Source organism: Camponotus vicinus, unplaced genomic scaffold (genome assembly GCF_025532165.1).
Source record: "Camponotus vicinus isolate PSW18456_S1 unplaced genomic scaffold, iyCamVici1.0 SCAF_1, whole genome shotgun sequence".
Lineage (NCBI taxonomy): Eukaryota > Metazoa > Arthropoda > Insecta > Hymenoptera > Formicidae > Camponotus > Camponotus vicinus.
The window spans coordinates 22,513,869-22,539,405 of NW_028141945.1; the positions used below are offsets into that span (position 1 = coordinate 22,513,869).

At 37.3% G+C, this 25,537-nt stretch overlaps 3 protein-coding genes across 8 annotated transcripts; 2 read left to right on the forward strand and 1 right to left on the reverse strand.

The window, feature by feature from the left end:
* The first annotated feature begins 28 nt into the window (after positions 1 to 28).
* Positions 29 to 6,830, forward strand: LOC145959602 (CXXC-type zinc finger protein 1). The gene is made up of 6 exons (XM_083078602.1): positions 29 to 101; positions 321 to 442; positions 559 to 649; positions 730 to 953; positions 1,039 to 1,615; positions 1,778 to 6,830. The coding sequence occupies exons 1-6, from the start codon at positions 33 to 35 to the stop codon at positions 2,276 to 2,278; spliced, it is 1,584 nt and encodes a 527-aa protein (XP_082934728.1). The 5' UTR covers positions 29 to 32; the 3' UTR covers positions 2,279 to 6,830.
* Tyf (twenty-four) lies at positions 2,846 to 22,702 on the reverse strand. 4 transcript variants are annotated; one of them, XM_083078598.1, is made up of 11 exons: positions 21,062 to 22,702; positions 20,756 to 20,992; positions 19,869 to 20,402; positions 15,067 to 15,180; positions 14,552 to 14,914; positions 14,112 to 14,387; positions 13,506 to 13,875; positions 12,532 to 12,984; positions 11,913 to 12,285; positions 10,025 to 11,775; positions 2,846 to 9,916 (listed from the first exon to the last, which is right to left on the reverse strand). In XM_083078598.1, exons 3-11 carry the CDS (start codon positions 20,175 to 20,177, stop codon positions 9,849 to 9,851), a joined length of 4,077 nt encoding a protein of 1,358 aa, XP_082934724.1. In that variant the 5' UTR covers positions 20,178 to 20,402; positions 20,756 to 20,992; positions 21,062 to 22,702; the 3' UTR covers positions 2,846 to 9,848. The 4 variants fall into 4 exon arrangements, with proteins under 4 accessions (XP_082934724.1, XP_082934722.1, XP_082934725.1 ...); XM_083078596.1 differs by having other exon boundaries at positions 14,112 to 14,390; positions 21,062 to 22,700; XM_083078599.1 differs by having other exon boundaries at positions 12,532 to 12,933; positions 14,112 to 14,390; positions 21,062 to 22,698.
* On the forward strand, positions 21,869 to 24,443 carry Pis (phosphatidylinositol synthase). 3 transcript variants are annotated; one of them, XM_083078603.1, is made up of 5 exons: positions 21,869 to 23,208; positions 23,317 to 23,514; positions 23,651 to 23,939; positions 24,035 to 24,198; positions 24,271 to 24,443. In XM_083078603.1, the coding sequence occupies exons 2-5, from the start codon at positions 23,403 to 23,405 to the stop codon at positions 24,423 to 24,425; spliced, it is 720 nt and encodes a 239-aa protein (XP_082934729.1). In that variant the 5' UTR covers positions 21,869 to 23,208; positions 23,317 to 23,402; the 3' UTR covers positions 24,426 to 24,443. The 3 variants fall into 3 exon arrangements, with proteins under 3 accessions (XP_082934729.1, XP_082934730.1, XP_082934731.1); XM_083078604.1 differs by lacking the exon at positions 23,317 to 23,514 and having other exon boundaries at positions 21,901 to 23,208; XM_083078605.1 differs by lacking the exon at positions 21,869 to 23,208 and having other exon boundaries at positions 23,420 to 23,534.
* The last annotated feature ends 1,094 nt before the right edge of the window (positions 24,444 to 25,537 follow it).

Here is a 25,537-nt window from a genome sequence, read left to right on the forward strand (position 1 = left end):
CATCTCATGTTATCGATAATAATCTATTCAATATGGCGAATTGTTTGCAGTTTCACTTCATATGCTCCATTATGGCTGATAAAAGACAGAATAATTTATCAGTGAGTATTAAAATATACATGCCTGTAAATTAAATATAATTTTTGTCAATTTGTAGACTGCACCATGAAAATATGGTTTATAAAAATAGCAAGTGTCTCATTTATTTTATACAAATTTTATGTGAATTGATTTAAAAATATAAACTAACCTCTTTATTGTAAACAAATATTATGTGTATATATATATGTGCTAAATTAGAACTTTAATGTTACGTACAGAAAGAAGAAATAGCGAAGCAGTTTATGCTGCCAGAAAGAAAGAGCAAAATCGCAACATTGTTAAAACAAGACGGTCAAGCGTATTGTATTTGTAGAAGCTCGGATAGTTCTCGTTTTATGATGTAAGTAAATTCTCTGAAACGTGGTGATGTATAAAATTATTGTCATTTAGAATCTTTTTACACATCTTTATGAAAATAGAAAATATGATTCTTATTTCCATTTTAAATTATTTCAGAGGATGCGACGCATGCGAGGAGTGGTACCATGGTGATTGCATAAATATAACTGAAAAAGATGCAAAACATATTAAGCAATTTTTCTGTGTTGTAAGTTTTTTGACATTTTTCATCAAAATAATATAAAAATAATGAGTAAATATAATTAATTATCATTTTTTTTTATATAGCGCTGTAGAGAAGAAGACTCAACTTTGATAACACGATACAAACCACGTAGAACTGACCAAGATGACAGAAAGCATAGAAAGTATAAGGAGAAAGAAGGAGGACATCGATACGAGTACGATGCACCTTGGGAGCATCCTAGAGTAGAAAAAAAATCCTCCAAGCGTTGCGGAGAATGCACTGGATGTCTACGTTCGGAAAATTGTGGAAAATGTGACGCCTGCAGGTGAACTAACATGAAGAAATAATTATCAAATATTATTTATGCGATGCAATTTTAATTGTGGAATATCTTGTTGATTTATGTATAGACATTTGAAGAAACATGGGCCTTCGGTACGACTAAAGCTCAGATGTATCCAGCGAACCTGCCGTATACTGGGAGATCCATTAAAACCTTCTAAAAGTTTTAACAAGGGAACGAAATTGATCAAGAAGCGAAAGAGAGATTCGAGTAATGAAAGAAATGAATATCTGGAACCGCCGCGTCATTGCTATGGACCTGCGTGTACGAAGCAATCGCGACCCGGTAGCAAATACTGCTCCGACGATTGTGGCTTGAAATTAGCAACGAGCAGAATTTATCAGGTGTTACCACAGCGGATACAGGAGTGGTCGCTGACTGCGTGCATTGCGGAGCAAAACAATAGACGCGCTCTAGAATCCGTGAGGAAGCAGCAACACGATGTTCGTAGAATACTTCAAGAGCTGGAAAAAAGACACGTCGAATTAGATCGTATCGTCGAACGTGCAAAGCATGCGACCATCGATCCGCAAGCCGAGGTAGACGACAATGACGATACAGAAAGTAGCATGTACTGTATCACGTGTGGTCACGAAGTCCATTCGAGAACCGCTGTTAAACATATGGAGAAATGTTTCAATAAGGTATTATATAAAGTAATACGCATATTATACATAGAAAATATCTTATAGATTAAACATATAAACATCTAATCTACTTTGACAAGTCACATGTAATTTATTTCATGAAATATTTTTTAACTTCGAAGTAAAAATTAATACTACTTTGCTTGTATCATTTTGCAGTACGAATCGCAAGCGTCTTTTGGCTCAATTTTCAAGACGCGCATCGAGGGCCAAGTGATGTTCTGCGATTTTTACAATCCTGTGAATAGAACCTATTGTAAAAGATTGCGTGTTCTCTGTCCGGAGCATTGTAAAGATCCCAAGATTGGCGACAGTGAAGTGTGCGGTTGTCCATTAGTTACGAATGTGTTCAACGTTACAGGCGAGTTTTGTCGCGCGCCTAAAAAGAGCTGCGTAAAACACTACATGTGGGAAAAACTGCGACGTGCAGAGATTGATATGGAGAGAGTGAGGCAGTGGCTGAAGATCGACGAACTTGTAGAACAGGAAAGGCAGATACGATCGAATATGGCGACGCGAGCTGGTGTATTAGCTCTCATGTTGCACTCTACTTACAATCATGAGCTAATGGAACAGATGACACAGGAACAGAGCAGAGAACAATTACAGGCGATGGAAGAGGAATTACAAAGAAGATATGGTTTACATGAAAAGGAGTAATGAAGCAGTGATAGCCTCTCTCTACTTCATATTCATTATTCGACCGTAATATCATTTGTTTTGAACTAATTTTATATATGCATACCCTCCATGATCGTTTTCTTTTATATATATATACATATATATACACATACTTAACAATTTTCAATAAATAAAATCGCGGATGAAACAATGGACACTGAAAGAAATTGAAAAATTATAACTAGTGTAAGCGTTGTATTGTAATGTAATATATATGTAATATATGTGTGCCTGTTAGCAATAATATTAAGATAATTGTATCAATATTATACATTTAAATCTCATGTCTATTGGTTTTTAGAATTTTAGAAACTTGTAATAATTATCTATATATTTTAATATGCGTGTTTATGCCAAAAAAAAGGTTCACATGTCGAAAGAAATGTCTCTTGATTCATACATATATAAAACTTAAAATTTTTTTCCTCCGAATGGTGGTCTGTAATAGATGGAGAAGTTCTTTTTGGTAATATTGTTATTATTTACATTATATGGTATATCGAGAGACGTAGACGTTAGGATCTTTCTTTTCACACACGCCGACAATTAATCGTTTCAACAAAAACCATTTATTCACAAGTCGTAGCCTCTGCGGATGCAAAATAACACGCCAAACTAGCGATCTATCACTTAGCTTCGGAAAATAATCGCGCAAAGCGCATAAAATGGACATTGATCCTTTCAGGAGAATTCGCCTGTTTCGAATCGCTTTCTTAAACACAACTAATGATGCAATATTTATCGAAATATTTTGTCATTTTGACAATACATTTTATTATTAAGATTAATTTAATCGCGTAGAAACAATTGTTGAAAGTTTACGTAAAATGTTTAAGGAACAATAGTAAAGGATTATCATTCTTTTATCTATTGAAGAATTGAGATTATACACACAATTTTGGGACATATACTATTTAAATATTACGATTATTTATGATATATATATCTGCAAAAAATAGGAACAATCGTGTCAAATGCAATGGCAGTACATGAAGTAAATACATTTCATATTTGTACTGAATTAAGTAATTATCAGAGTCCGGATCTTGGTGCCGTTTTCCTCACTCCAAGTGCATGCTAGCGGCCGAGCACTGCGAAAAGCAGTACCGTCTATGCCGGTCTAGTAATGGTAGCAAAGAGGGCAGTCGCGTAGAAAAAGAAAATACAATAATTTATTATATTATTTTATATATAATATATATATATATTATTTTATATATTATGTGTAATATTAAATAATATTCTATGTTAATATATATATATATTTTTTTTTTATGCGACGGTGCCCTCTTTGCTACCCTCACTAGACCAGCATAGAGGATACTGCTTTTCGTGGCGCTTGGCTGCTAGCATGCACTTTGAGTGGGAAAAACAGCACCAAGATCCGGACTCTGATAATTACAAGATACAAACTGTAATTAAATATAATATCGATATATTTTTAAAAAATTATAAGTATTTCATCTACCTGATTACACAATTTAAATCTTGCATAACAATATTATTATGATAATATCCACATAGAACAAAATCGTGTAAATGATCTCAATTGTATATTGCGAAAAAAAAATGGATAGGCCACGATAAATCGTTGAGTTTATATTTCGCAAGATTGTGCCAAACCAAAAAATTTTGCAATTCATTTGAAGATATCGATCAAAAACAGGCGATTCATGTGTGCTCGCATGTATGCACATGCACGTACACATACATGTACATATGCATGTGCTTATTAAGGAAAACGGATGACGAAATAGAACGACTCATTTATCACAGTATTGCACGCAAAGCATGTACGAAATCGCAAGTAAGTTAGCATAAAGGCCAAATGGCGACACTACACGCTTTTCTCTCAGAATACACCCGGGGAGATTAGAATTTTTTTTTCGTAAAAGTAACGAAATGTTCTATTCCCTCGTCCTTCCTCTCTTCTCTCTCTTTCGCTCTCTCTCTCTCTCTCTCTCACACACATTCTCAATTATACAATTCGACATAGTCTTTTTACATTCCAAGGATTCCGAATGATTTGTTACATCCATGATCCATGATAACTTTGACATATATCTGACAATATCGTTAGTAACAAAATACTAAGCCATATGTGTGTGAGTGTGAATATATCACCTGAGAATGAATCGTGATATATTTTCGCTTCCTTCGTAACGTTTTCTGGGTTTTTTTCACTCTTCCTTTTGATAACTTGTATAACTTTCCTCTTCTCATATGACGGAGTGTGTTTTAACAATCTATTATCGTTACGGATACTATTAAAAAAAAATACAGTACGCGCAAGCAATGTTCAATATTCGACGAGTTCGCTGTCTTATTCTTGAATTGACACAGGCTGGATGATCTCGGCCTCTCGACGACCTAATGTTATTTTTTTTTTTTAACAAAACATTAACGTTTTTACACACTCTTCAAAAGGAGAGATTGAATTTCTCCGAATAGTTCTATAAACGCATACAGAAAAATTTATTTCTCAATTCATTGATGATTGATTAAGATGAACAATTTATACTTAAAGCTTTTCTTTCGAATATTTTTAATTCTGAAAAATTCAGTAGAAAAAAAAATAAATACGATCATTCTTATGCAAAATCAATAGAATAAAAATAAAGATAATAAAAATAAGATAAATAAGAATTTTTTTTAGAAATAATTAAAGACTTAATTATCTCAAAAAAAGGAGAGAAAAATATCTAAAATTTTTTTTTTCTTTTTGTCTTTCCCAAAGACAACGAACGCTACCACACGGTTTTGATTTACCATCTCGACAAATCTCGCCGCGTCAAGGATACGATTAAGCAGATATCGGATATCACTGCTTATCGTATTTTACATTCGCAAGAGGGAACTTTGGCAACAAACATACTCGCATAAAGTAGCTGGACAGTACAGCCTTTTTCACGCACACACAAATTATAGCTTCAATATACATAATGGCTGTTTGTCTCTCTCTCTCTCTTTCGTTTACTGTCTCTCATTAATATAATAGCGGCACACATTAATAATAATTTTAATTGAATAATTTTTTCATAACGTTGATGTAATAATAATACAATATTATATATATATGTATATATCATACAATACCGTATGTACAATGTAAGAGAATTGTTTCGTATTTAATAACAAAATTTACAGCGGTACGAGATAACATTGAGGTCGTCGTCGTCGAATTATCCTCTTCGGTTTATTTTTTCCTCGTTCTGTGTTTCACATCTTCCAGATAGTTGAGATAATCGGTATCAATAGCTGAGGCAACAAATATCGCAGAAATATTAATTTTTATACACATTTACGTGAACAGTTGACAATCAATGCTCAATGCCGACAATCAGAAATGCAATAACATAAAGAAAATAAAAACCATTGCTGGAACATCCAAAGGCAGGAGGAGATATGGTATGCAATACTAAAACACTCATAATTCGGGCGTCATAGAATGCTTATGAACAAATTTCTCTATTATAGCATTCCTAAATAGAGCGCAATTGTAAATAAATATATGCAGATCGAGATGAAAGAAAATAAACATATATTTATTTCTCTTCTCATAAACGTTTATAAACGAAAAACAGTAGAGGGGAAGAGGACACATAAATTTTATATATATGTATAATGTAATTTCTCTCTCTCGTTTCCTTCTTGTCATCTATTTCAAGTTGTGTTACTCTCGTTCTTTACCGCGATTCTGATTTACATGTCGTTTAAAGAAACAAAAGTCGGTCCGCAACGATGTTCACATGTGCTTCTTGTATGTCCATCGAATGAAAAAAATGTGAAGTAATTATATACTCTACATGTGTGCGACACAGGTTTGCGTGTAGCTGCCTCCTCATACTCGTTATGTACATACACTGTTAAATGGTCCTATCTTTTTTCTTTTTTCCCCTTTTTTTGTTTAATTTTTCTCCACAAGTACATTTGCACTAGTCTTTGCGAACTCTTATCACTTAGCCATTTGAACCGGTCAATGGCACAGGCTGAGACTGCATCCTGTTACTTTAAGGCGGAGTGGAGCACCTAACTTTTTGAATGTAGTTTTTCGCACATCGGATTAAAATAGCTCAAAAAAAAGTATCATCTGTTCTCAGAAGCAACGCAAATTCTTCGATGATTCTGTCAAAGTAAGAAATATCGCGAATCAAAATCGCGAAATATAATTGTCATAGCGTATCGTCGAGTCTTATATAAAAAATAAAAAGAAGAAAAGAAATAGAGTCGAAAGAAATACAATCGATATATTCATCTGTTGAAACATCACACATGAGGAGAGTATAGAAGAGCGTATAGAGAGATTAAGAGGATTCATCGAAGAAATAGTTGCGACTTTTTTGGAATGTTAACTTTGATATCGATAATAGGGCTAAAGGGTGAATCTTTTTTTAGGGGGGGGGGGGGGGGAAGGAGGATGAAAGCGGGGAAGAAAACTAAAATTGAGAGGGTGTATAAAATATAATCAATAACATTCAGAGATTTGCAAAGCAAGAAATTACGCTTTAAAAAAATAAAGGAAAAAAAGAAAGATGCAAGATATTTTGTTTTGTTCAGATATTTTAGCTGCAGTTATATGATTATACTTTTTTCGAGTTACCATTCCGATATGCATTCCATAATGCTTATGTCATACAATTAGATTTTCTCAATTTCTCGCTTATCTCGAGAAAACTGTACTTCCAGCTGAACTATTTCTTATATACTGGACAAAAATGAAAATTATCAACAGAGCACGATATCTTTTTTTTTTCCATTTTTACACAATTTTGATATCTTCACAAAGAAAAAACGATATATAACAAACTTTTTACCCCAATTCTAATTCATTAATAATAATTAACTCGCATTATATAATACTACATACATTACACTTTCATGCCCTTTCATATATATATATATATATATGAAACTTATCTATGATAATTTATTTTATCATTACCTATATAAAGGTGATAAGTTTCCGTGACATTTCATTCATTCGTTCCTTCATGTATGAGATTGCTGTACGAACATTATTATTCTCATATAGAATAACACGTTTCGTAATAACGCGAGAACAGTTTTTATTTCTCTCGATGTAAAATGTATACGTTCTCACACTTTCCTGCTTCGGCGATGCAGAAGCAGTATGAAACGAGTTTAGAAATATAATTAAAGTTAGTTTATAAACATAAAGAGGGATTAACACTAATATTTAACCCGTTTAGTACTTGGGACATAATACGCGCGCGGATCATAATATCCTGAGGTTACAGAATTCATAGACTTACATTTGTATTACAGTAGTTAAAAGCAGAGCGTTATAATACAATATACTTCATATTTCTCTTAGGCTCAATTTTTTAGGCATTTACAGGCATACAGAAATTTAAAAAGTATGGCTTATATATCTTTTCCGCTCTCTTTCTCTCTGTAGTTAATTTGAGAGATGAGATTCCCCTTACCGTTATATATATACTATACACCATACTATATGTCAGCGTATATATTTCTACTTACGCTTTATCGAAATGATAACAATCATTTTTCTTTTTACGCCTGTAAATAACGCCTCGAAAAAAAAGAAGAAAAAAGGAAAAAAAAGAAATGCAAAAATCCATGTTTTGAAACATTGATAGAACATCGTCATTTATAAGATATCCAATAAGAAAAAACTAAAACTTAGGAACTAGGAACGTACCTCGCGTATAGAATTTATAAAACTCGAGTTATACTTAGTGAGCAAATAATATATGTACACATAAATTATCTCTGTGCACTTCCGGAGCAATGTCTGTTCTGCAATCTAGTCATAGATCACACATTAGATAGCAGAATCGGTTGAATAAAATTCAACTTTCTGTCCCCTAACATCTGGCAGCTACGACATACATCCGTTTATATATGGGCTTTTGCGCATAAAAAATTATATCAATAAATTGTTCATTTTTCTACAAAATCTGGAATAATAAAGGATTATATAATATTGTAGACGATAGACACGTAAGCGAGGCAGTAGATATTGTCAGTGATTCGTAAATGTAATATAGTCTATTGAACAAATAATATAGTATAAGAATATTATAGCATATTCACATGAAATGCAATTAATTTGGAATAACTTTTGTTTAGAATCTCTGAAAAAGTTCAGAGATATTTCAACGTGTATATAATGATTATATGATCGAACAGCAATCTCATTTCTATGATTACCCGATAAAATCTATACGAAATCTACATGAATTATACACACGCATACAAATTCATTCACACCATCGTATTTTTACTGATCACAAGCACGTATCTTCTTATATTATCATTATGAATATAGTTATCAGTTATTTATTAAATAAGCAAGTCTGTGTAAAAATTTATTTTGCGACACATTCAGCATTCTATCTTCACAGACATTTGACCAGATTTTGAGCGCACTTTGACATTTTCAAAATCCAGTTAGTGACTTTTTTTTTTATTTTATACTATCGAGTGCTCCACAGCTGGAAGAAGTAGCCACTCTGAATTTTAACTCAATCACACTATCATCTCAATATATTACATAACCACACATTTACATTTCTCTGATATAGTCTGTATGTCTTAATTTATATTATCAAGTAAAATACCCGATATCTCTTTATATTTTGACCTTTGTAATATTTCGACTCACCAACTGGTTCATAATCTTCCACAATGTCAATAAAGATTCAGCTCAAGAGTTCAAAATCTTACTATAGATGTTTTGCAGTACTCTTGGCAAATTTCTTGATTTAACATGTGATTAGCGTACTTGGCGTCGTCAATTTTTTCCCTCCGTTGCCTAAAAATTCACAAGTCCAAAGGCACCAGGAATCATTGTTGATGCGCGAAGTTTTCCTCTTCGATACAGGATCCGCTTCATGGTAGACCTGGTTATTACAAGCTTGTAGTTTTTTTGTAGCGTTTCCCTTAAGCACTTTTTAAAAACACTCTCATAAACCAAGTCTAAAGATAATCTTTGAAAATTTACAGGCATGCCTGTAATGTATTTACACACGATTCATACACTGGAAGTTCCCTTTAATCAAAGAATCAATATATATGTATGTATAATTCTCGAGAGAGATAGCCCTCACATTTCCCGATCAAACGTTCCTATTGTCAATACTGAAGTTTCACGACACTGCCATCATTGTTTGAAATTCACACAAATGCAACAATACATTGCTGGAATATACATCTCTTTTATCTCTTATCTCTTATCCGTTTCCTTATCCTCTCCATTTTTGGAGATTGATGTATGTACACTGTTATTATTATCTCTTGAGGCACACTTCGTATCGCTTGGTTCCATTAATCTCGCTCTACCGATTCAGCGTTTGACTCGAGCAACAAGACAGGCGATTCTCCGAGCAAATTTTGTCCATGCTCGAGGGACATGCAACTGCACACACGGCACATGCAAGTGCTTGGTCTCATATTATTAATGAAAGACCCAAGATCAAACTAACTAAATGTAATTTGTAATGGAAGTAGTTTTACAAAAGTTGCTGTGTTATTGCCCGTTTCCTTCGATTCGGCAACTTTCACTTCATTGTCCACTATAAAACTGTATACGACCGGTTGCAGTCACATTTTCTCTCATGACCGCGTCCCATGCTATTCATGAAAATGGAAAAAAAAAGAGAGAAAATTAGTAGAAAGCGCGAAATGACAAGAATAATATAATCGAATAATTTGATTAAACTATGCTACAGTACATCTTACCTAAGCCAACGAATGATACGATCTTATCGTGGTTGTATGTCTGTACATTCACCTCTTCCTCAGGTGCTACATAAAGCATAGCAAAGTCTTCCTTCGGTGGATGAAACTTCTCCATGATCCCGGGCGGCGGTGGAGGCGGTGGTGGCAAATACGTGGGCGGTGGAAATCTCGTGTTGGGATAGCTCATATATGGTAGCGGTTGCACCATGACCGGATGCACGGGATGCACAGGATGAGCATTTGTTGGTGTCACATGAGTGTTTGGCGATTGCATATGATAATTCGACGAAAACTTGTCGTACCTCGCGGGTTTCTCGGCAAACAACGATGGATTCCTCTCAAAAGCGTTGAGCGAAGGTTTATTAACGAGCGGCGGTACGGTTGGAGAGAAAGCGGAATTGCTCGTCGTAGTTGCCTGAGTCTCCTCGTTGCCGTTGTCCTCCGAGAGCAACAATTGTTCGTTTATCTCGAAACCGAACGTGAGTTCCGTCGGTAGATTATTGTTCTTGGCGATATCCGATGTGGTTTCATCCAACAAGATCACCGCCGGTCTAGGAGTTGAATTTTTCGTCTGCTGCATCTCCACCGTGGATGATCTTTGCGATTGGTCTTTATCAGACTGCGATTTGCTCTTTTTATTCTCCATATCCTCGCGCTGTTGAGTATCCTGCTTCAAATTTTGCGTTTGACAAATCCCTACTTTTGTTACATCGTGCTTCATCGTAATATTATTGTTTGAATATTCTTTCACAATTCTTGCTGTCCTCGGATCGCTACTGGTCATCTTATTTTTGTTGTTGCTTGACTCGGACTCGACGTCTTGTGATTCTTGAGTAGGTTTCACAGTTTTTAGCTTCTGTGCATCCGTATTGTCACTATGGGATGCGATAGTCGAATTAGTCCTGTTTTCGGATTGCGAAGTATCGGTACTATGTATCTTTTTAATCGGTTCATCATGATACGAAGGTGCAATCTTTTTAACGTATTGTTCTTCATATGACCCCTGAATTTGTACATTTTGATTATTATGTACATAATTCCTGCGAGAACGAGGATTATTAGTTCTTGAATGTGCAACAGAATCTTTATTATTAACAGTGCAATTGGGATTATTATCGGCATCGAGTGGATTATAATTTATCGTTGTACTATTATTATTCAATCTTGGCGTTACAGTGTTTGTTGCGATAGTCTCGCTATTCGTGCTGTAATTGTTGGAAGCCGCGTGATGCTTTTGTTCCTGTTGCGTTAGACTCTCCTGCATTTTTTCGATGTCTTGCACATATTTAAATACTTGAATATTCTTATTAATTGCTTCTTCCTGAGCTTCAGCTTTCTTTCTATCCGATGAATTTTTCACTTTTGTTAGAGTCGGCGAAAGTGACTTTTCAAAAGCGAGACTCAAACTTGCTGCTGCATGATTTGATTGAGCAAAGTTTTGTTGTTGCCTCACTTTTCTTTCCGAATGCTGTATCTCATCCAAGCTTGGATAATAATCTTGCGGTACTTTATCCGGCTCTGACGGAGTCTTGGGGGGTACACTGGGCCACGATGCTGTATTCAACATGCCCGGAACAATCGTGGACATGTTCAGATTGTGCGATATAGTGGCCATGCGCGCAATGTCCGCGTAACTCGCTTGTGGAGTACCGCCCGATGAAGTCGCGACTTTAGTCAAATTATGCTTCGAGCTATTTGACGTAACAGGCAACGAGTGGACCGAATCTAAATCGCTGCTATCTGACTTGTCACTGCAACAATTATACACACATATTTTATTATTTTTATATTAATTAGTATTGATCTCTTTAAATTGTGAATGTCAAAAATCACGTGCATGTATATACATATTTATTTATTACATATTTATAATTATTTGTCAAATTACCTAGGAGGCATACTACTCGCCGATTTTCTTCGCAGTTCGGGAGAGAGCGGTGTCCTATACTCATTGGGGAATCCTCTGGAACCTTGCAGATACGATCCTGACGTCGTCAGATTTTGCGCCCTGCTACCACTGGAGCTTCTCCTCTGTTTCTTGCTCTTCTTCTTTTTCGTAACTACTAGAAATTCCGTCTCATGTTCTGGTTCCGGATTGATCTTCTTATTCGAGTTACGGCGACTAGTGTAATCTTCTCCCGTGTCGTTACAATATATCGATTGACCCTCCTCTGTCCCCCAGGATCGCCTATCGCCTCGACTATCAACTGTCGTATCTCCGGTGCTCCTTTGCTTTGGACGTCGCAATGCTACGTTTTCGCCTATTACATTATAAATAAACACAATACGATATTAGTTGTGTAATAAATCGTATGAAATGTATAAATTTACTAAACATTCTCGAATTATATAAATATAAATACATAAATATAAAATATACAACATAAATATAAAACATAAATATAAAATTTACAAAATACATACATAATAACATAAATAAATACATAAATAAACATAAAATTTATAAAATATATATACATACATTTACGTTCATACAATAATCATACCATGTTGGCTAGATACGCTACTGGCTCCACTGGAACTGACGCTTTTCTCTGTTGTGAGATCCTCTAATTTCGTTTTTGAAATTTCTTCCAAGGAATTGGACTTTTGTAATTTTGACGATAACTGTTCTCTCTTTGTATCCTTTTCTCTAGTTCTCGGTTTTGTACCAGAACTGGTCTTTACTCTAACAGGATTACTAGTTTTCCCCTTTTTGCTTTTGGATTCTTTATTCTCAATAAAGTTAATTAAACTATCGATATCCTCATTACGATGACCTTCGACATTTTCAGCATTGTAAACCTTGACATTGTGTTCCTGAGTATGTTTTCTTCTGAGTTTCTTTGCAAAACGATCATTATAGGATTGTACAGCATTTCCGTTTTCATCCAACGATTTCTTTTCTCCTGATACAGAAGGATCTTTCATTGTAATGTGTTGTGTTGTATACCTGGAGCCTTTTATGCACAATTCACTTGTTTCAGTTTATAATATAAGATAAATAAAAAAATAAAAAAATAAAAAAATTAAAACGCATTTTCTTGGAATCTAAATAATCATGTCCATCAAATCAACAGCAACTATCAAACACTTGGTGTTTATGGGATACAGACTGCCTAAACTTTTATTATATTATTAATAATTGAAAGTTTATATTATTAATAATTTAAAAAATTTTTCAGTACTAAAATTAATTTCAATATTCAATTGCAGAAAGAGAGAGAGAGAGAGAGAGAGAGAGAGAGAGAGAGAGAGAGAGAGATATTTTGAATAAAATTTCTTTTATAGAATATTTAATATTATTTCAGTGATTAGTAATCTTATATTGTATTGTACAAACATCAAGTGCTAATATTTACAATAAATAACTGTTATTAAATTTGAGAATTAGAATAGAAAATGTGCATTTCAATATATTTCTACAATATTTCTACTCTTAAATCAAGTATTGTATATAATACATATATGTTAGTCTTACCCATCGTTAAATTCTGTGTTGGCCAAGATGGCATTACAGAGCACAAACTTGGCACGATCTTGCTCTGGCTAGTACTAGAACTGTTTGAAGCTCCACCTATACCACATTTTACACTGTTGTGTGGTTGAAATAATGTTCCTGTTACTTCTGTACCATTAACAGACATTTTTGATTTCTCCTGTTTATGATCGCGAATAGGGAATTCTATAGGACTATCCACATCCAAAGTTGCTCGTGTGACATAATGGATAGGTTTGCGCGGTTCAATGATTCTCATCTCAGTTCCTTCGTCATTTTCGGTATCTAATGAACGAGGTCTTTGAATTCCGCTTGCCATAGATCCCACATTTCTCTCGCTGATAGCGCCTACCTGCAACGATGAAAAGTAAATAATTACATACAGTTTCTCTTCCATGCTAAAATATCTTTTCTATATATACATATACTATAAAATGACGTAAATTTTCAGTGATTAAACCATTGAAACCATTGAAAAACATTAAAAAGAGACTTATATATATATATATATATATATATATATATATATATATATATTATAATAATTGTGCAATGTATAAATACTGAATAATACAAATAACACTTTACCTCAACATCGCCTAAATCGATCACCATATAATCCGACTTATATTCTGGAGGTGGATTATCTGATTCCAGCATTTCATTTGTTCCGTATTTTCCTTTACTAACTCTTTTCTCTCGTGTCTCAAGTTCTACTTCGCCTGAATTAGCAGTTTCTCTTTTCGATTCCTTCTTTTCTTTTTCTTTTTCTTCCTTCTTTGTACTGGTATACGACGGTTTGTCTAGAGACTTGGATTTTTCCTTATTGGTCCAGTCATATGCTGACCGTTCCACACAGAAATTCTTCTTCATAAATGGATAAGAAAATGATTGATATATTAAAGTTTCATATCAATGTTACACAATTTTATCATGTTAAAAAAAAAATACATATATTATTAATAAAACTGTTTATGTTTATGAGAATTTAAAAAAATGAATATTAATTTTAATTATACAAAAAATACCTTTTTATCAAATGATAAATCTAGATTAGCCAAAGAAGCAAGGCTATGTGATGCATCTACATTTGATGGTAATGATCCACCTTCTCTTTGTCTAGCAGAGACGCTAGGTCCTATATATTTTTTGTTTTTTTTCCTATTGCTTCCATAAGTATGACACGAACTGGATGTTGGATAAGCAAAACTACTATCGAATTCCGAAGCAATGGGATGTGCTAAATTTTGCAATGATCCGCCATGCGTCAAGCGCTCGGATACAGAATCCCGTTTATGTCTTCTTCGATTTGAACCGGGAAGACAACGCGAATTACATATCACTCTATGCCCTTCTTCAGTTTCATCCGCTTCTGCTTCTTGTAAAAGCTCCTGTAAAGAATGTGATTTTCCATATATATATATTTAGTTACTAACACATTAATGAATCATTTTATATTTGATATGTATAATTTCAAAAGTATATATCTTATCAATATAAAATATATACCTTATCAAATATATATCTCTTATCCCATATATACCTTAAAAAGATGAGATTTTCCTTCTCGATCTTTTGGGCACTTGTACGTTATAGCTTCATCTAGCAAAGCACGTAATTCGCTATCGTTTAATTCAGATAGAGTTGCTGGTTCTTCCTAAAAATAAGAACAATTGAAAAAATTAAATTGCATCTTTACGCACTATGCACTATAAAAATTAGACTTTTATGTTTGTATAGAATTTTATTTCAATTTATCAAAAAATATACATATTTTAAAAAACAATTAAGAATGAATCATTTCTCTAAATGTTGTTTTATCTTTTTTTTTTTAAGTTACAATGCATATATTGATATCTGTTATCTAAATCATTATTCAGAAAACATTATGAGAAATACATGTAATATATTAAAATAGTTTTATATTACAATAGAAACTAGTTCACAAGTTGAATAGATGGAGAGAAATATTGACAGATTTTCAGAGTAAATTTAAGGTTTCTCTTATTGGATCTGTTTAAGGCTTACAATGTGCACACGTTAAATGTACAATGTAGAAATAAAAAAAATGTACATGATGCACATACTCTATCGCCATTCATATTTATCTAAATATTTTGGATAAATACTCAATATAATGTAATAAAGTAAATCGATCCATTTTATAATTCTTTACAAAGTTCTGTTTTTGTCAACACATACATGCATGTTAAACATAACAAAATCAATTAATCTGTTATAAATAGGTAATAAATAAACTAAATTTTTCACACACATGGAACATATATATACAACATACGTATATAATAACCTATTAAAAATAAAATGAATTAACATATGCAAAAGGCTGCCTTGAAACGTAAATACATTCGTACGCGTGAGAAATTCGTGTCTAAAAAAAGAGATGGATAAATATATCGATTGAAAACACTATTGAAAAGGCGAAAGGGAAAGAAAAGTGTAGAAAGGCAGGGAAGAGCTGTCTCGAGATAACGAGGATTTGCGCCGAGCTCGCGCACACGACACGAGAATCGAGAATCGTCACGTCAGAGTCCGAATTTCTTACAGGGTGTCATGCGCGAAAAAGACCAAAGAGAACAAAGAGACGGACAAAGGGAGAGCGAGAGAACCGCCGAACAATTCGCTGCGTAAATTCGACGAACGTCGTCCGCGAGAGAACGTTGCAAAAAATTGCAAAGAGCCGTCCTCGAGATTGATAGCGCTCTAGCGATTAGCTCAATTAAGACGTAACGAGCGAACGAGACGGAAAACGCGGGGAGAAAGGGAGGGAAGGAGAGGGAGATACAAAGAAAGATATCGGAATGACTTACGAGAAACGGCGGAGAAAAAAAATCTGCCGGGCAATGTCGGAACGGAATCGCTATATTTTTAGAGGGCACACGCACGCACGCACGCACCACACACGCATACACGCACCGCACACGGTGCCGAATCACCGAGAGACCCGCAACGTAATCGAAACTCTCCGCTGCCGCTACGCGATGTTGCTCTTCGACACGCGACGAGGAACGTCGTCCATCCCGGGACACGCGTTGCCGGAGCCCGGGGAGCGCGACGCGCCGTGTCGAAGTCCTCGTCGTCGGCGCGCAAATCGGCGGAAAAACGTTGGCGAGAACGTGCCCCGGTTTTTTTGAAAGCTACTGCGACGAGCGGGCGCGGCGCGCTCTTCCCAGCATGGCCGCCGCCATTACACTGAAAGCACTGTCAGCCCAGGAGCGTACGATCGGGGGGGAGGAGCCCGGGGGTCCCAGGGGCGCGAGGTCTTCCCCCAAAATAGCTCGTTTCGCTCGTTCCCTTCTTCCTTCCTTTTTCCGTGGACACGCGACTGTCGCGAGGAAGACCGCGAGAGATGAAGAAATTGATAGATACGTCAAATTTTGCTATACAATATTATTGATTTTCGGCGAGATCGATTCTCCCTCGATGTCGTAGATGCGCGAAAATAAACGCCGCGTCTCATCTCGCGTTGTTTTTGTCGCGTGCGAACGCGAGAATCATCCTCGCATATGTCGGTTTGCGCGAAGCAACGAAATCTGATTTGTCACGGATGGAATGGAACGTTCTTGTTTGCGATGATTTACGCGTGCGTGTTCGTGGCTTCTGCGTTTGGCGTATCGTATGATGCGCGATGTTATCTGAAATTGAGAATCCGAGGGCCGCGTTCGGTCTTAAATAGTCTTAAATGTCTATGCGAGATGCAGGATGCGCGAGAAGCCTCGTGTCTTTGTGCATCGAGCTCGGTGACAATGCGACAGACGCACTGAAATATGCGTTTCTTCCGGCGGTTTCTAATTGTTTAACGACGTATTGTCACATTCGTAATGCGAACCGCGGTTCAACGCTCACTTGTTTTTTTTTCCGCCTGGATACTCGCAGGATACACGGGGCGACTCGATAAACACCACGTCATCGACGTTAGAGAAATGCACAGCCGTTATTTTACACGATTCTCAGATATGTTAATTTAAAATATTCGTATGTTAATTTTATAAAGATAACAAGCTAATGTATTTGGCGATATATCGCTGATATCGTTGAAAATATCGAACCCGGAAAACAATCAAAAAATCAAATTCCTCGCATATTTGTTTTTCCATTAATGTAACTTCAAAATATTTCCCTTCGCGCAAAGATTAGGAATTCAAGGAATCGATAGAATTTCGATGGATTGAAATTTTATTAGAAACATGCATATCCCGTATACAGGGTGTCCCGAAACTAACGCTTGATATTTTAAAGGCAGATTCTCTGGCCAATTTAAAAACGATTTTTCCTCAGCAAAAATGTCGAGGGAGATCATTATTTTTTGCACATTCCCAATTTTTGTCATCATGTATCTTTCTAACTACGCCTTAAATTAAAATTCTATTAAAGTAAACTCTACCTAAAATTAACTAAAGAATGTGACTTTATTAATATTTTATTCCCATAAGCCTTAGTTTGCGAAAAACCCTTTATTTTCAATCGTTTATAACTCGAAAACTGTTAGTGCCGCGACATTTTCGCTGAGGAAAAATTGTTTTTAAATTGGCCAGAGAATCTGCCTTTAAAATATCAAGCGTTAGTTTCGGGACACCCTGTATATCCTGTAAATCCTGCAAAAATTATAAGAATTCCGATCCTTACCAAGGATCGCTTCGATGTAGAATTTTTCGCGCAGAAACGTCATCAGTGTTGCACTGTTACTCCAGTTCTAATCGTCACACATACGTCCCTCGAGAACGTGTGTTGCCATATATTAGGCCATGTACGTCCGTCAATCGCGCATTCTTCTCGAACGTGTCCCTGAATCCCACCTAACAACCGCGTTTACACGAGGCCGGTCAAGAGATGCGAGTCAATAAAAATTGCTCGCTCGCTCGCTCGCTCACCTACTCCGGTATAAAAATTTACGAGCAACGCGATAACGGCATCGTTGAATAACGATAATAAGAATTGAAAACGTTGAGGATACTTGCACGAAGGCTGTAATAAGGAGAGGCGAGTAATTACATTTTTCGATTCAAGGTAATGGGCGGACTCGAATTACTTTATGCACTGTGCGATAATTAAGCAGCTGTTTAGCGCTTATCTCTCGCGACAAAAATTAACGATACGCGAAAGAGAAGAAAGGCTAGCGACAAATAATGCAATAGGAAAATGAAATATAGGACATTAGAAATACATAAAGCGTGCACAATGAAACGATGACTAACGAGCAAAGGAGATGAGTAATTCCTTAGAGAAATATGACATGCGTTTTTAACTTTGTTGCTCTCTCATTGTCGGTTAAAAATAAAATATACGTCTGACGAATAAATATTTGACAACGACAAATATCTATTTCTGATACGAGATTCGTGCATATCTCGTGCTGCGAGAATCGAATCCACGTATTCGTTCCTCGTGTCTCATTGTAATACGACCTTTTAATTTACCGTTTGACCACTTTATTGATTTCGCATAAATTCGACACAATAGCCCTCCGAGAGGTTTGCGCGAGATCCTTATTCTTGTTACGCAATATTTGTTAAATCGAAGAATCAAACTGTTCGACGACCTATTTGTTCGCAATCGCGAGTTGCTTAATTACTCGAAAGAAATCGCACGGACTAATCAAGCGAACGAAAGGGGACATCGAGAACGTATTTGTGCGATGCGTCCTCGCTCTATCGAGGGCCAGCACGGCCATTTCAGGAGCGTAGCCGAGCGTGCCCTTATCAAGATTCATGCGTCTCGCTGGCAAGAAAGACGACTGTGTCTTTTTGATACATTTCGCAAAGTTGAAGCTCGTGATAAGAGAGAAATATACTATTTTTTTATATCATATGTTTTAAAATAAAATAAAAAATACAAGTATAAAAATTCTTATTTTTAATTGAATTATATCATAATTATTAATCTTCTGATATATATTCAATTTTAAAAGAATTAGAAAAATGCAAATATCGCAAAAACAATTCAATTTACTAGATACATTCAGTTATATAAATGACGCAAAAAGATTAATTGCTTTCGAGAGAAAATAACCCAATATTATTGTCGGGATTAAACGAATCGATCAGATATCTAGCTGGTTTAATCAAAAAACTCATCGCTCGTGATTGCATTAAATGTTGTAACATATAAAAAATCAGACGCGAGGCAAAAATTATATATATAAATGACATATATATTGAAGCGTTTTAGATCCTTCGTCATAATTAATTAATTTAAAGACTTTCGTGGCATTCTGTGGGCGCGGAGAAGATTCTCGTGGAAAGAGGGGGAAAATCCTTGTTTCGAAAATGATATCCTTGCGTGCGTGATCTCGACTCCTCGACCAACGATCGTCGCGATGCTCACCTGTTTGCTGTCGACGCCGCTATTCGACGGTGAGCTTTGGTTGGCCGAATCGGCGCCAGCGGCAAAATTAGTAGTTGGAGCGATCTCGATGTTCGAACTTTGCTCGGCGACGACGACGACGGAGTCGTTGCTGTTGCTGTTATTGCTGCTACCGGTTGTCGTATCGACGTTCTCCGCGTCGACATCGGCGGCAGCGGCTGCGGCACGATCGCCCTCGACTATTTTGTCAGGAGCTACCGGTTCCTGGCGATGTTCCGGCCCTGGGGCCATGTTGATCGAAATTGACAGCGCGGTATCCGCCGTGCTCATGGCTCCTTCCTCGTCATCTCTCTTTTTCCTTCTCTCTTTCTCGTCCCTTCTTTCTCTCTATCTCTCAAGGGCTATCCAGCCTCGAAAGGATCGAGATTGTCGACGTCCCGTGCCGCATCGAAGACGTTGCACTGATCACTTTCAGTCGAGCGCGACGATATACTGGTTAGACGAAGAATCCAAGTCGGTTGCACCGACAGTTCATGCAGGATGTTATTCTTTTTTCTGTTACAGATTTAATTACGATTTAGGAAAGCAGAGTAAAACGGCGCACGAATTATCAATTTGAGATATATAAATATAGAAAAGGACCGGGAATAGCTAATTTAGTTTATTTTAATTTTAATTAATCTAAAGAGAAATGAAGAGATTTAATTTAGAAGGAGATATTAATTTAGAAAAGATCGTTAATTTCAGACGATATTCCAAGATTGAACGCGTACTTCGGTGCAACTCGACACGGAATTTTTAAGATTCTCGATTTCAAGTCAGGAAAATGATCCCGTTCACCATCGACGATCAGCCGTGAAGTCTCTCGTAGAGTCACAAATGTTATTCACACAAATGTTTCCGCTTACCCAGCTGCCGTCTCCGAGACTGGATTTATATCCTGTCGGCGGATAACGTCTTTTCGGCGCGATTCGATCGCGCAGTTTTGAGGTTAGCCTCGACTGGGCTGTCAACCGCTCGGCTGCACACAGCTGTCTGTCACCCAGTCATCGATCGCGACGAGAGTCGCGTTCGCCAGAGTCGGGCGCAACGCTCGGTATCCTCGTCTCGTCACCGACGAGAATGTCGTGGACGCTTTACGAGCGCTGGAAATTAATGTCCCTTCGTGAATATGCGAATGCGACCGCGTGAGCGTCTGTCGGGAGGCAACTTACGTAAACGCGACTGCTGGCGGTCACATGTCAAATTCGAACGATCGACCGGAACGGTGCGTTTTTTCCTCCTCTCCCTCCTCTTTCCTTCCTCTCCTCTCGCGCGAACGTCGTCGACGATCTTAAAAGTCCGGCTCTTAAAAGAGGCGCGGATCTTCCGCGATCGGTGGTCGCGGCTCCCGATCGAGCGTCGCGCTCGTCGCCCTCGTCGGCGTTTCCTCTCGAAGATGGAAAGCCCGGCCGAGCGGCCCTCCGACCATCTCCAAGTGCATGGGACGCGCGGCGAGCGCGGGCGAGATGTTCGCGTCGCGAACGGAAGCCTCGCTCGCAGCGGGAGTCGCGGGGGTCGCGGGGGTCGCGGGGGTCACGGGACACGACGACACGAAAAACCGTCCGTTTTTGGCGTTACAACGCGACGATGTTGATAATCGCCGCCGCGCTGCCAATGCCGTGGCGAGCACTCGCAATCGATTCAAAATGGCCGCCGCCGCCACTGCCGCCGCTGCGCAACCGAATGCACGCGTCCGTGACACATAACTCCCCCTATTAAGCGGCCGCGCTGCCCGTCGTCGCCCCCCTCTTCCCTCGGGTTCGGCTCCGGGTCTCTTCGCCCGCTCTGGTTGCGTCTAGCGTTAACGACCTGCGTCTTCCTGGCGCGCCTGTGGGGCCTGTAAATTTCCGGGTTACCGCCACTGGACTCGTGACACGGTCCCCTTTTATGTCCCTCTAGTGCTGATCCCCCCCTTGGCACCTTTTCTCTATCAGTTTCATCGGTATTACTTTTTTTACAGTTATTACTATCCATACTGTCTCACCAGTCGAGATATTACGCAGTCGAGTGTACTAGGGATAAGTTACAGCGCGAGTATCTCTTTAAAGTTTCATTCACTTTCATTCCTAGTCGTCGCGAATAAGCCCGTCCGCGAGATCTCGTGGATGCACCGCTACACGATCGACACGCACTACACACATGCACGGGCGCGCGTGCGCGAGTTCGCGCACAGGATACGCGCGTCGGCCTATTTCCCTCGGTGGTCCATTTCCTTCACCTCGGGGAAGAGCCTGACGGACGGATGCGTCGCGAGCGCGACGCGACAGGACGGCGATGTCTCGCGAGGCATCGATGCCCGACTGTCAACTTGACACGAGGCGCCGCGTGCGCTCGATTGGCCGTCGTTCCGAGATCGGGCGCCGGATTATCGATCGCGTAACATCACCTGGGACGATTAGGGGCTCTTTTTTACGGCGACGACGACGGGATCAGAGATTCCCTCGCGCGAGGGAAACGGGGCGGTCGACGAAAAAAAAAAAAGAGAGAGGGTCGAGCGTTCGCGACGCGGTTGTCACAACCAAACACCCGTCCGAAACTACGACTCCGTAAACGACAAGGTGTACGTACGTACGTACATGTACGCGGCGCGGAGGCGACGAGTCCGGTCCAGGGACTGCGTAGGTCCGTCCCCGAGGCTACGCGGATCCTCACCGAGCGACGCGTTTCAGGCGCGCACGACCGAATATCTCCGGGAAAAGCCGCTTCGCGCGGACACTTTCCCGTCGCGATAAGAAGCGGAATCCTCGCTTTTGCGCAGAGGAACTGGCGGCGACTGCCTCTCGCTCTCGGACCAGCCGCTCGGCCTCCGAAAATGTCGTCTGACGTGCAGGCGCGTATCCGTCCCGCCGACCACCCGGTCCGACGCGTTTCCCCTCTCAAACGAGGTCCCGATATCCACCTGTCAGATTCATCGAACTGTCAGTTTCCTGTCATTACAGTCACGTGGCGAACGAAGGAATAATAATAAAAAAAAAAAGCGCGTGGTTGAAGGAAACGTAAGGAAATGCACGGGGTGCGAACGACACGAGTTACGGCCCTGGACTTGAAATCGATATATCTCGAAGTTGCGCGATATTCGTCGTTCGACGCCGACTTCTCACAACGTCGTTGACAGCCGGATCGACGGAGGGGAGAGCCGTGCTCGTTCGTTCTCGATTCGTAAAGACGGAATAAATCGCGAAGCGTATCTCTAGATAATCCTTGACACTTGCGTTATCTCGTAGATAGATACTTATACTTGTCGGTGAAAAAAGCTACGCGGAATTCGCCAAAATGACGGAGTCGGAGAATATTTTCTTGTTCGTGCCCAATATCATTGGTAAATACTTGTGATCTTATCTAACTACGTTTCTACTCCTTGAGCAAAAACGTGTGTTACGAATCGCTAATTTATTCGTTCGCGTATGATACGTCGATGCCCGCCAAGATTCGATTCAACGAGACGCGGACTTTCGCAAATATTGGATTTTTTCTCTTGCCAAGTCATCCCCCGTAACGTGATTGATTAGTCAGATGAAAGTACAAGTGGTGCGAATGTATGACGCTTTTAGGGTTGCCTGTATCGATTGGCTACTGCTCCATGTAACATTTGTATCGTCAGCCAGCAATAATGAAATTTCTCGCTGTAATCCTTTTGAAGCCATAGTGTGTTTTAAACTTTAAGATTTCTAGATGATTATTTTACATTTGACGATTATTTCTATGAGAAGTAGAGCAAATATAATTAGGAAATACTAAAATTTTATGTACATATTCAACAGGTTTCGGCAGAGTAATTTTGGCGCTAATTTCCTTTTACTTTATGCCTACCAATTATATTATTGCATCATGGTGTTATATTGTCAGCGCGTTACTGGATGCGATAGATGGCCATGCGGCAAGGTATTACAACCAAAGCACAAAGTTTGGCGCAATCTTGGATCAGCTGACGGATAGAGTCGGCACAATGTGTCTTATGGTCACGTTATGCTTGTTCTATCCTACCTATACTTTTTGGTTTCAATTGAGCATGTGTATCGATATAACCTGTCACTGGATATATTTACACACGTAAGAAATAATATGTAACACAATTTATAACACGTGCAAAGGAGACTAAAGGAAATGTGATCATTACATGTTACCGTCTTGTCAAAATACAATAGGACTCTTTTACAAGGAAAGACCAGTCACAAATTTATCGACATGTCTGAAAATCCAATCATGAGACTCTATTACACAAATCGCACGGTATTATTCTTCATGTGTGCTGGTAATGAGGCATTTTATGCCGGTTTATATCTTTTACACTTTACCGAGGGTCCTATCTGTGAGTATCAAAAAATTTTATTACTTTATTTTAAAAACATGAAGAAATATTGCGCAACATTTTATTTTTTAGTGGCTGGTATTGGTCTATACAGATTAATTGTATATCTGAGTACTCCGATAGCACTTGTCAAAGCTGCTATTTCTATACTACATGGATATGTTTCGTGCATCAATCTTAGCATCATTGATGTAAAAGAGCGTCAAGAACGACTTAAAACAAATTAAATTTCTCAATGTACATTATTTACTAGTCAAGCTGAATGTGATTTACAGATCTTCCTATTCCATAAACTGACACATGTTTATATATTTCCATATATATTTTTAAGGAACAAAGAATGTTCAAAACTGCATGATAAAAATCTCTCTTTTTGATCTAAATGATATTTAGTGCGTAGGAAATATTATACCTTGAAATTTTGAGATCAAAGATAGTGGCCAAATTCCTTCTATATATAAAGGCAAAAGTTATTTTTTAATAATATAGCATTTATTTGTTACACTAGACCAGAGTGAGAATTACTAATATGCTATTTTCAGGATATTTTTATCTTTGATACTTTTATTTTTCTTATAGAAAAATCTTTCGTTTTCTTATATAGTACAATATCGATAATCTCTGTATTTTCCAATAGCGATACAATTTAAAAGACCTAATAAATATTCTTCTCATTATTAATGTATGTAATAAAATTGAATCATTTTAGGGAATATTGTAGTGACCAATGTGTTAATAAAATATAATTTTAAAATATTTCTGTGTATTTAACAATTTATTGTACACATCAAATTTTATAAAAAGTATTAGTATTAATATATACATACATAAAATAATAATGCTGTTATTGTACAGATTTTATACAATAGTTTTGCTCAAATATTTGCATATATATATAGTAATTATTACATCCAGTATGCACACATCTTTTAAACCAAATAAATAGTTTTACCGAATAAAAATTCAAATCAAGAATATGTCAAGGATAACAGAAGTCAGATATAAATAAAGAATATTATTCCAATATCAATTATCAAAATAGAAAATAGTAAAAAGTCACATACATAGATAAATCAAATTCTTTGTAAAAAATTAGCAATTTTATTTTGTATTAATAAAGAGAATCTTGATTTTATTATGTATATTAATTATAGAAGAATATATTAGATGTTTTTTTTTTCTAAACTGTGTCATTACTGAAAAAAATATTGAGCATATTTACTCTATAATTTCTAGGCAAATCAATTTAAAAGCAAAAATGTATCAAAAATCTTGGAGGAATAGGAGAAACAATAATTCATTGATCTAGTGTAACAATAAATGCTATAAAATATATATG

What these genes read in the sequence shown, in the direction of transcription:
- LOC145959602 (XM_083078602.1), top strand. Translation starts at nt 33, where the DNA reads ATGGCGAATTGTTTGCAGTTTCACTTCATATGCTCCATTATGGCTGAT. An exon ending in GATAGTTCTCGTTTTATGAT is followed by an intron (nt 443 to 558) that starts GTAAGTAAATTC and finishes AAATTATTTCAG; the next exon opens with AGGATGCGACGCATGCGAGG. An exon ending in TTAAGCAATTTTTCTGTGTT is followed by an intron (nt 650 to 729) that starts GTAAGTTTTTTG and finishes TTTTTTATATAG; the next exon opens with CGCTGTAGAGAAGAAGACTC.
- Tyf (XM_083078596.1), bottom strand. Translation starts at nt 20,177, where the DNA reads ATGAGCACGGCGGATACCGCGCTGTCAATTTCGATCAACATGGCCCCA. An exon ending in GCGGCGTCGACAGCAAACAG is followed by an intron (nt 15,181 to 19,868) that starts GTGAGCATCGCG and finishes TCTTATTTTTAG; the next exon opens with GAAGAACCAGCAACTCTATC. An exon ending in ATTTATCATTTGATAAAAAG is followed by an intron (nt 14,391 to 14,551) that starts GTATTTTTTGTA and finishes CCATTTATGAAG; the next exon opens with AAGAATTTCTGTGTGGAACG.
- Pis (XM_083078603.1), top strand. Translation starts at nt 23,403, where the DNA reads ATGAAAGTACAAGTGGTGCGAATGTATGACGCTTTTAGGGTTGCCTGT. An exon ending in CACTGGATATATTTACACAC is followed by an intron (nt 23,940 to 24,034) that starts GTAAGAAATAAT and finishes AAAATACAATAG; the next exon opens with GACTCTTTTACAAGGAAAGA. An exon ending in CTTTACCGAGGGTCCTATCT is followed by an intron (nt 24,199 to 24,270) that starts GTGAGTATCAAA and finishes TTTATTTTTTAG; the next exon opens with TGGCTGGTATTGGTCTATAC.